This window comes from Rhopalosiphum maidis, chromosome 1 (genome assembly GCF_003676215.2).
Source record: "Rhopalosiphum maidis isolate BTI-1 chromosome 1, ASM367621v3, whole genome shotgun sequence".
NCBI lineage: Eukaryota > Metazoa > Arthropoda > Insecta > Hemiptera > Aphididae > Rhopalosiphum > Rhopalosiphum maidis.
Window position 1 is genome coordinate 27149951 of NC_040877.1, and position 12627 is coordinate 27162577.

Below are 12627 nucleotides of genomic sequence, written 5' to 3' on the forward strand. Positions count from 1 at the left end.
TATAATTTAATGTTAGTTCTGATAAAACAATTTAAATTTATTATTTAAGTTTTTTTTGATCTATTATATCTTTTGTTTTTGCTTTAATTTATTCAACTAATAAAATAAAACTTTAGCTCTAAACTCGGATTTTTCGTGGTACAAATGTCTTTATTTTTATCACAATAAAAGTCAATTTTTATTCCCAAAAATTTCAAATATTTATAAAAACAAATAATGGTATTTTATCCAAATAACAAATTGATAAATAAAATATATATATATATTTTTTAGTATGACGCGTTTGATAGTTATAGTATATTATTATAAGAATTAATACAAATTGTTAATATTATTAATATAATTAATAATAGTATTCAAAAATATAATTTTTTACCTATATCAGCGTCAAAAAGATAAATTAATTGAACAACACTGCGAATAGATCAACTTTATGACCATAATACATTATACAGACTGCAGTGGTGCTAAAGGTCATATGCGAAAATGGTTTTGTAATTATTTTATATTAAATTTTGAGTGGAATGATGAATGTATTGATTTTAAAATTAAGAGTGTTTTTTCCTATCTGTCATTACCTTTTAGTACAGTAAAAATGATATGATTTTCAACGTTTAAGGGAAAGGATTTATAGCGAATTTGATCAAGAGTTGATACTTGGGGAGTCAAAAGTAACAAAATTATCTAGAAAAACAAACAAAAAATGGTAAGCAAATGGGTAATGCTCTGCTGTACATTAGGTATCAAGTGGGTCACTACTTACTGTGTATGTGGTAAATTTTAATTCAATAATACGTCATTGTATACTGTGATGCAACCAGTATTTTTTCAAGAGGGGTATCTTTCAGTAGTGTATATAGTATAGTACCGCCTATTTCAGATGAAAATGATTTAATATTTATTTTTAAAGTTACGGTTTAAGGAGAGTGTCAAGACGCCCAAAACATACCCTTATGGTTGCACCACTAATCGTGGAAAATATAAATATGATAAATATTTTTTGAGGAAATAGAGTGTGTCTATCAGCCTATTTCAATAAGTGTTTTAATTATTCTGTTTTATAATTACTTTTTAAATAAATATAGCATAATTAATTTAGTTAATTTTATGTAATAGTGATCACAATGAGAATTTTCATTAAATAAAAATGTTTTGTGCTTCTGCAAAAAGCGTATTATACGTGGAGTTTGAATAAAATATGGTGAATAGTTTATTTTTAATGTATTTTTACATTTTTTTTTTTTAAATAGACTAATTCGTATCTTTGGATTAAAGGTTAAATTATGAAATAAAAGTATTTTGTAATTATTTAGTATTTACTTTATTGTATTGTAATACATTGATTATAAAACCCTGAATTAAACTTACAAAAGTGTGTTTTTTACATTCATTAAAACGTAAGAAAAAAAGGTATATAAGTAAGTACTAATCTACTACATATTCGAGCTTGTCACTATTATATTATGTGTTTTAAGTTTGAATTCAATAATAAATCATTGTGTATAAAAAATGATTCCTAGTGTCTGAGTGGAAACAGTCTGTCAGTTTAAATCATCAAGTATATATTTTTGTGATGTAGCTATTAAAGTAATTTATTTTACTTTTAGTAGTACGGTAAGTTGATATCAATTTTCGAAAATTCAAAATACTGCATTTATTATATCATTATAATTAATTATTTAAATAATAAATATTTATATCATATTTTATTAACTTTTATAACAATTATAACTCAAAATCTAATAACATATTTTTGTAAATACTGTAAAACAATAAAAGTAGGTTCATTGTGTTGTTACGACCCCTATGACATATAACTACATAAGTATAAAATTCTACGGTGTGGCTATACGTTTTTCCGTTTAATACGAGAATATTGTGGACAGGACGAATAGCGTTCACGCTATTACAAATAATATACAAAAAAACACAATAAACATAAACAAATTGTATTATATAATTAATTTAATCATTTGATATGTTTACACATCGTTCACTTCTTAGAAAAGTCGATAAAATTCTTAGCAAATTGTTGATATCTTTTTCAGAGTCTTAGCATATGAACTACTAGCATACTAACTTGATGGGCATTCGAAATTTGTAGTTCCGCTGATACGAATACGAATCGACTAGAATAAGAAAATTCAATGCGAGACCACTCGTATCAACAGAGTCGCCACCACCACATATAAACAGATCATATATAAGGAGATCGGGAAAAGAATTCGCCAGTCGGTTAGAGATATTCGAGACATCACTCACAGTCTTGTTTATCAGTTTATTGGAGTCAGGTCGTAACATTGAAAATTTGCTGATATTTTTTATGTAAATCACCAATGTACAAATAGATTTGAGTACATATTTGATTGGAGAAAGTTATTCATACTCAACTGTATTTTTATATAGCAGAAATACGTCAGTTTCTGTTTCGCCGTCTGAAGTTGATAAGGTCACAAAACAATTTGGTGAACAGAAAAAATGTATTTTGTTATCCTCATGTTAAGGAGAGATGGAATTCAAAAACGGATACTGTTTTAATTTTGTTGTAATCGATAGTTGAGACGACAATATTATAGATGGGTTCTGTATGTGGCATTACATAGTATGATGTTGCATAATAACACAGAATAATATTGAAGCAACACTCAATCAGTTGAGTGGGTGACTATATATTCTATATCCCCGTACGGCCCGCAGTATGAAGTATTGGGCTCTAAAAGTTAATTTGATTAAGATGTTGGTAATCTGTATCCCTATTTGTCACGATATTATGAAAACAGATACAATCCATTGACCACTCATGTGTGGCACTGCAGTCTGTCATCCTAGAAATGGGAAATTTGCAATAGTTGCATTTGTCAATTCATTATTGTTCTGTGCTTATTATGGTTGTAAAGTAAATAATTTGTAATAATATTTTATTCTATGATAATATTGATATAATTTATTTAAGTGATAAGCAACGCCACGTCCCCCTGGAGACCATGTTCAAGGCCAGAGTCACCCAATTTGGCCAATACACACGGTATATATATTCGTAATAAGTAATAACGGAATGGTTTAATACACGAATTGTGTCTTGAAATAAAAAAAAAAGATAAATGGGTACACGAATTGCGTCCAGATTACTCTAAACGACTACACGAATTGCAACCAGCTTTATCTAAACGACTACATGAATTGCGTAGGTTATATTTTTAAGTGAAGTTGATTCAATATTTGTGGATAAAACTTTTAAAAGTTGCCAAAAATTGTTTACAAATTTTTTACAAACCATGGCTTGAAAAATAATAATTATAGACTACTGATATTTTTTTTACTTTCGAGTAAAAATATAGATCCTTACACTAAAATATTTACACTTCTCACACCTGAATTTCTAAAAAATAATATCAATTTTTCACTTAAAATATTTTTTGCCGATTTTTATTTTTAAAAAGCAATTCACTCATCATTATTAATCGTATGGTCATCAGTTAAAATTAAAGAACGCAGTTTTCATTTAGGTCAAAGTTGGTGGAGGAAAATTCGAATGATTTGTTTGAGTCAAGAATACAAAAAAGTTTAGGTTTTCCATTCAACTTTTTACCAGTTTTTTAATTTTTTAATGTTATATTTATAATTTTTTAATTATTTTTTTATTTTAATTATTATATTACCCTCCTATAATTTAAACCTACACTTTTTCATTTAACTTACTTCTAAGTTCTAATTGCATAATAACGACAAAAATCAATATTTTTAACCTACCGGTAGTTACAATTTGCTATTGACAGTCCTAAGTGTGTAAAATGGAAGGAAAATAATGCTTTTACGTTGGGACGCTATTCGTGTAGTCGTTAAGTATCACTGGGACGCAGTTTATTTTGAAAAGGGATTTCGGGACGGAATTTATGTGAAGCGTATGAAATGAACTGCTGTACCTGAGACGATAATGATATGGAACGCAGTAAATACCTGTGCACCCGAGGTGATAGAAATCGTACTGATTATAAATTTTACTTAATGTTATTTAATTATCAATATAAGTACCTATATTAATTTTAATCAATTTCAATGAGTGACATTGAATCAAAAGTTAAAGTTAATAACAATAATATATTATGGTAATATGGTATAAATATATATATTATTAAAATAGTTAAAACACTAATACTAGAATAAATGCAATGTTTTAGGAAAAAATCAAATCAAACTACCGTAATACTAAAAATAAGATAAATTTCTTTAATAGCTATACCTATATCAAAAAAACAAATCTTGAAATACCTATAGTTAGTAATATAAGCTGACTGATGACTGTCTCCGCCCAGAATAGTTTTTCGTATACAATGATAAATCATTCAATTTAAATTTAACATACTCATTACAATGAATAACGATCCACTCGACACCTCATGTACAGCAGGTCATTTGTACCTACTTCCCTACCTTTTTTTAATTTAAATGTACCAACTGAGAAAAAATAAAAAATGCGGTACAATCTTTGTACTTAATCATTTTTAGAAATTAGTTTTTGTATGCCATCAGTTAAACCAATAAAATATAGACATTTTTCAATCACATTGACGATTAAAAATATTAAATGGTGCATTCGAACAGTATTATAGGTTACCCCGGCGACTATAATGACACAAGTAAAAAATTTGGCTTTTTGAGATAATAACATCATACAAATTATTATTTCCCGTTTCATATACGAATAAAACGACACAACTCCAAAGAATATTTATGTATGTGTTTTGATGACTTATGTCGTTATTATATATATTAAACTAAATTATAAGTCAATTTAAAAATCTCTCTCTTGAAAAAATACCGGTTTTGACTTGTGTCATTATAGTCACCGGGGTGATGACTAGCACTATTAATCACGAAAGTAAAATATCTATAAATTTCAGGAATACTTAAAAATAGTAAAAACAAATGTTTATCTGACAGTGGCCAATCTCAAGTTATATATAATACATAAGTATGACATATGTATGTATATACGTAAATATATAGTTAGTACAACAAAGAATGGCAGTTTTAAATTTAAATCACCATCATATACTTATTAAATATTATTGTATATTATTACGTTATAATGTTTGGAAACAAATAACTTATAAATCTATTATCACATACTATGAGCATATACCGTTATATTATATATACACACACACATATATATATGATGGGCGAATTACAAATTTAGTTTCGTTATTTTTCCTTTGACGTTGATTACATATTATACACCGTTAATCCCGTGGGTATTACGCTACTACATGTTAATCGGATACAAACATAATAGTGGTGTTTTAATATAACTATTCTCAAATATTTAATCGCATTTGTTAACTAATATTTGTACTCAGTGAAAAACGCGTTAAATCTTTACTAACAACGGGCAATGAAGCTTCTCGTGCAAGTAAAAAATTAAAATGAAGCAGTTGGTGCATAATGAATGAAATAATGAAAAAAAAATTTCGATTGTAAATAGAAATAATTAAAACAATTTTAAAAAGACAAATATGTAGGTGCCTATACCATTCGTATAGGTATATTATACCTATTTAACATGCTATAGATGGTGGACGGAGTTTATTTGCTATTAAACCAATTTACAAATTTCTGATTAATACGTTTTGTTTTTAACATTACAGTAGTGTAGCAAAAAATTTAATTTTAGTTACTAGATCATTGAAAATATATTTTATGTAATAGTTTAGATTCATTGATTACATAATAAAATAAGATGTTCGAATTATATATATGTATATTTGAACAATTTAAATAAATATGCATTTCGGCAGCTGAAAATACAAATAAATATTTCAACGACATATTCATAAACTAACTAAATCAACATAATAAACTAACATATTATGAGTTATAGAATACAAACCTTATAATCTATATGATTATATCTTAAAAATAAAATGTAACTCAAATCATTGTAAAATCAATAAACTTATCACTCCGTTCAGATTTTCAGAATGAATAAAAATAAATAAATAAATCGATAATTTCAATTGTCTGTAAGTAGCTCGAAAAAACTTGAAATGTTTTGAATATATACAAAAAATAATAATATAAACACTTGTTGAAAATTTCAAGTTTCTGTAGTTATCTATTTTTGAATTATTATAAGTTTTATCAACCATTTTCGTATACATAGAGAACAAATAACACATACATCATTGTAAAATTAATATATTCATCGCTCCACTCAGGATCTTAAATGGGATCACCCTAATACTGCAATAGGTACAAAATAGCACGTATTTGGGTTTTTTTTAAAAATGAGTTGTATTACAAATACATACACTTAATTTTTACTAGAAAACGAATAGGTAGTGGCATAAAGACGATTAATTTATCAAGTATTATAATAGATTATGAAACGTAGTAATTACTGGAAAAACGCGATGGGGCGGAGTCCCTCTTCTTTTTAAGAATTATTTATGCGTACTTCTTCTATTATAATTATATCATAATCAATAAAATATTTGAATATTTAGATTCACACATATTTTTACACTTCTGTATACCCCTTCTAATTTTTTCCCAATTTAAACACTGAATTACTACTTATTAATATAATATCATATCATACAGTACAATTAATTGATTTTAATCATTATAAAATAATTGCCCAAACTTATTTATATACGGTTATACATAATTCAAACTTCTAAGTAGTTCAAATTTTGTGAACTACATTTGAAGTATAATAGGTATAGAGTAATATAAGTATATTATACATATTTTTTTGGCATAACCGTATGCTGTTTTATAGGTATGGAATGTAATTCTCCAAGAATCTCACGCGTGATAATAATGTACTTAATGTGCATTGTACAATTACACAATTGTATGTTATAATGTATTATGTAAAACCATTATTGATAACTTTAAATCGAATTATTTGGATAAATTTGAATATAAACTTATATATACGCTAAAATACTCAGAAAATCGTCTGATTGATAATTTGTAGTAAAAAAGAGCAGTTCTCAAGACTCGTCAAACGGTAAACAAAAATCTGAATTCTATAAAAAACGGTCATAAAATATAAAATATGAACAGACATGCAGTATTATCAAAGGGCAAAAGCGGGGTGGTGGGCGGGCGTGCTAGATGAATTCATCTCCCATCTGCGTATGTGGTTTTCGATTAATCTCAACACATTTCATTAAATCGAAATCACCGCGGCGGGCTTATGGAATTGTACGTACAGTGCGGCGGCGGTATAGGCGTCTTACCGGATTGTACGTGGCGACAAAGTCGGCGGGCGGCGGCGTGACCGAGTCGAACGAGTGTTGGCACTCGACGGACGACATTCGGAAACTGTGCACCGACACGCTGTCGGACTGGTGGGCCGTCATCAGCCGGTGTTGCTGGTAACCGGTGGACGCCTTGGCCGCGGCCGATTCACGCAACCGTTTACGGCTACAGACCACGCGCAGCATCTCCTTGCGGAACGCGTCGTTCCGGAACACGTACACAAGCGGGTTGAGCGTGGCCGCGGACAGGGCGCACGTGTACACCACCTCTTCCGGCAACCGGACAATGGACACGTGCACGAACAGCGGCGTCCAGCTGAACAGGAACGTGGACAGCACCATCATGGACGTTTTCATGGCCCGGCTCTCCTCCCGGAACAGCAGCGCCGAGAAGATGGCGTTCGAGTTGCGCCGCGACATCTCTGGCTCCATGCACACGCTGTGCTTGCGCGTCCGCAGACTGTTCCTGAAGCACACGGTTACGATGCGCAATGCAGTTAAGACGTGTTAAATCCGTGCACTGTTATTGTAATGTTATTATCATGTATTACCATATTATAATGGAAAGACAACAACTATAGTTATATGTCTACTGCGTTGTAATTATATGTCGAGAAAATGATAATCTAAGTGAAATTCCCTCTTCCCCCGTGCGTCAGCATATCTAATTTTAATAATTTTTGATATCGTACAATGTTATAACAAACAAGGATAAAAAAAAATTTAACTCTTCTCCTTGCTCGCTTCGATCGTCAAACCCCTGTCAGGAGGACTTTGCTCGCGCGACACAGAGAATCTTTGCCCTTTTACAAATGGAAATATTGATGCCTAACGTTTTTCAAAATATTTATTGATGCTCAGTTCGAGGTTTTTTCTCCGTCAGAAATACTTTCATCCTCTTTTTCTAACCATAGTTTTAAAATTCTATACGATCTATACGCATATGTATACAAACATATGAATACAATATTGTTGTAAGATTATTATTATTATCAATTATTTAAATTATGACTGATATATATATATAATATTATATAAAACATGTTTATGCACCACAGAGATAGTGAAATACCTTCTAAAATAAAATTATTATTCACATATTAAGATGCCAAATATTATTAATTAATGGCGAGGATCACTCGTACAACAGAACGGTTACCCACTAATAATATTATTTTTAATTTGTTCAGATGGATATTATATTTTTACCAATTGGAATTGAACATTTTTCCATCTGACATATACTTAGAAGTTCGCCACTTGTTATATAGCAGTATGCATGCGAAGTGATGCATTTCACTAGTCACCTACATTTATCTTGTTTGTCAAGTCAATCTTTGTGGTATCGAAATAAAAAATAGTTATATAACACAAAATAATATAGTTCGAAGTGTTAAAATATAAATACTATACATATTTTTATTAATTGCTTATGTCAAACTATCTATACTTTTTATATTTCAATTTACAGAAGTGGCTTGGAAAAGAGAATATGATAAAATAAAACCAATAGAATACAAAATATAATACTCAAGTGATACGACACGGCCCACATATCTCTGTAGTAGGCATATAATAATAAGTATATTCGAAACCAATCAATGATGGTGAGTGTCACATATAATAATATATATATGTGTGTGTGTGTGTAAAATACCCAATCTACAGCAGTCGCGCCGCAAGAAACATTTCAAGCTGTTTTATTTTTATTTTTTTACAACCAGAAAAGGCGTTAACCGAAAAATAAAAATAAAAGAGCACGTTGTTGTCGAAAAACTTGCAATAGCTCCGCCGAAACTAAAAATCGTGCGGCGATTTTCTCGCGTAAACACCGCTGTCCTCCGTAATCAATGGCTCATCTTATACTCACGGGTACACGGCGGAAGTCGAGTTGAAACAGTTATAAATTAAATATATTATATATTTATCGTGGTAGAGGCGTTTTTTCCGGTCTCAAAATTAAGCAAGTACAAAGTGGGGCGTACACGTGTGTCGTAAAACTCTGAGCGCAGTTGCTGGTACGCTTAGGAGGCGAAATCGCAGAAATAATATATTTAGTGTGTTTATGTGTTTTAATCATTTAATACTTACGCACACGTTTAAATTTCATATGTATTAAATATATAATATTATGTACGCGCACGTGTTTATGTATAATATATCACGTGTTGTACATTATATTTTACACACAAAAGATATATTATTGGTACATATTTAATGTATAGTGCATGGCTATATTATTCTATGTATGTCAATGTATAATGACAATTTCTTTGAATAATCGCACACGATGAAATACCGCTACCACGATATTACTCGTCGTATAATAATGTATTCATATGCACATTTATTTTATGTTGTTTTCAACACATTCAAGTAGGTGCCTATATTAAGCGCGTAATGTGATAATCATTTAGAGTAACAAAACATTTATAAAAACATTAAAATAATATTACGACTGAAAAACGATGCGCCTACGTACAGTGTACCTTAAGCACTCGAGTAGTAATAATATTTCGCGCGAGTTTGTTTCAATATATTATAATTGGGTAAAAAAAGGTAAACACAGGAAAACGGATAGCCTAAGCGTTATTTTAGGGTATGGCTGTTTTACTGTCATTAAACAAGTTCTGAAGCTCCGACGCATATTATTTATTCGAAACGTACGTACGATATAGAATATGGTCTCTACTGCATGACAACTATGATACATAATACATAAGTACTAGAGGATTATTATGACATTGTTACAACGTTTTAAAGCGACGCAAAAAGCGATTAAAAATTACCCGGTAAACCGATTTACATACGTAGGTATATATTATATTAAATCATACTCAAATACATAAATATCTTTGATATACCTACCCAAATGCTTTTCCAAATTAATAAAATGCCTATAATATTATATACATACAATTTAAAATGCATTTATAATGTTTTATCATAGGTTAATTTTATGAATTACTATTTTATTTTTTGAAAATACCGTGGTATCTCTATCTCTAGTTTTTTAATCTTACAGTACATTTGCTGTTTTTATCTTTAATAGACTATAACTACGAATCGAGTACGAGTAGAATGTAGTTAGCTCGTGTGAATACGTAAGACACGTATCTATGGGATATTTATTTATTTTTAATAGTAACTGAAACCAGTATATTTGAGTATTTCCTATGTATTTGTTGGGTAACGCGAAATTGGTTCCTGGGTCAAATTAAGTGTACGAATTGGTTCCCAAATAAAATTAATTGTCAGTATACAACTGTTACAAAATATGTACAAATCGATTATCTTATAATATTTTATTAGGTTTAACGATGTCTGGGAAAGTTTATAAATATAATTTTATATCTAGTTGTATCTAGTATAGTAATTATTTAGTTTATTGATGTAAGGAAAAAATATTATTATTGACCAATACGTATGTAGCGTATAATATTTATACATTATTATACTGAGAAATATTTTTAACTATACCTAGGTATGCTAGATAGTGTTTGAAGTATAAAATATTTTATATATCTATAGTCATTATAGATAGTCCTAAGCCTGTATAAAATGGGAAGGAAATTGTTACTAATTGAATATATCACAATGATTTGAAAAATTAGTTTAACAAGATTGTATTACCACGAAAGCTTGTGGGAACCAACTCGTATGTCACATGTAGACTATTCGGGAAACAATTCGGCAATTGACTAATTGGAAACCAATTCGTAGTCGTCAATTTTATTCGGAACCACAATCGAAATATGCAAATTTAAAAAGGTCACTTTGGGCTGCCATTAGGCGATCTCACCCGTAGCCTATAAAATATATATCATTATGATATATTATGTTCTCATTATGTGTATCGACTGTGTTACTGATAAAATCTATGGTATTATATTTCAAGTATACTGTATATTTACACAGCCAACTACTCTACGGAGACGAGTTCAGAAACGTCTTACTTTGACTCTAACTTTCTAAACCATGCCATATTATTCATATAATATTTAATATTTTCGTTTAGAATAATCGTACAAAATCCGTTGCTACTGCTAGCATACACCTACCGGCACCACAATCAAATGAAATATATAGGTACGATACCAGGATAATACCTGGCACGATAACAATAATATATTCATATTATCGTACGCGTTGTTCCAGACATGTTGCAATTTACTATTTAAAATCTCCAAATATTGAAATACATTGTACGTATTAACATTGTTATATTATTATTATTATATACTATGTGGTGGAAAAAAATCCAACGTTCCTCGTGTTCCGTACGCGTAGGTACCTACGTAATAGAGAATGATATAGAGCAATGTGTATGAATTATGATGTGTATATAAGAAGCGTAGCTTTTTATTATTGTACATAATATATATATATATATATATAAAGACGCTTTTTAAAAACGTGACGTAATGTTTATAGAACGGGAAGGTCCGTTTTTCTACTCGTAACTTTTTTTTCTCACATCGCTACAGCAGCTTAGTTGTACTCACTTCGATTACATACGTCATTGTATCTGGATATTTTATTGCCGTTTCCTTTTTAAATACATATATTGTTAAATGCGTATATAGTGTGACATAGTTTTTTTTATTACCAAACAGTCTTTTAACGTTAAATGTATGCTTTTCGAAAAATATATTTTTTTTACGTAATTTAAAGTCTTTATAAGATATGACATTTCAAAAAAATAAAATATTTTTACTATGTATTTTAGACTTTAAGTGCTCCAATGAATGTATTGATTTTACAATGATGAGTGTTTTTTTCATGTGTCTGTTATCTCCTTTTAGGACAGTAAAAATGCTTCGATTTTCAACTCTAGTGACGGTTTTTGGTAGCAAATTGATTTTGGTTGATACTGACAATATTGATTTTTTAATTTTTTAAGCTATTTATAGACTTGATAAGATTTATTTTTTAATTGTTAAAACACTTAAGACCCTTAAAAATGTCGTCTGGATCAACAATTAGTAAATTATTTTGTAGTTAAAAATTCGTGACATTTTTCATATTTACAGCTAAAATTTGAAGATTTAAGGAAAGGTTCTTAAGTTTTTCAACCTTAATTTCTAATGAACAGTCAAATTAATTTATTATGAGCGTCTGAAGTTCAAATTTTTATCAAATTACATATTTAAATAATGAATAACGGCGGTGTTCATTATTTTGGTATAATTCAAAAATATTATTCACGGGAACCTATAATATTTATGTATTAAATATATAATCAATTTTATTATATGTAATTAATAATTATATTTTAAAAATAATCAGATTTTAATCCTTAATTTTAAGATATTATACACTTTACATACTTATATTATGAATCGAATTCTACTGT

General features: G+C 29.2%; 1 protein-coding gene across 6 annotated transcripts in view; it reads right to left on the bottom strand.

The window, feature by feature from the left end:
* The window catches only part of LOC113548256 (D(4) dopamine receptor-like), a 140192-nt gene that overhangs the window by 17255 nt on the left and 110310 nt on the right, over positions 1-12627 (bottom strand). For all 6 annotated transcript variants that reach the window (XR_003404879.1, XM_026949046.1, XM_026949042.1 and 3 more), the window contains one exon: positions 7251-7737. Coding sequence is in view for 5 of the 6 variants with exons in the window: in XM_026949046.1 (XP_026804847.1) it covers positions 7251-7737 (487 nt within the window). In the remaining variant the exon portion in view is untranslated. The remainder of the gene's footprint in view (positions 1-7250; positions 7738-12627) is intronic.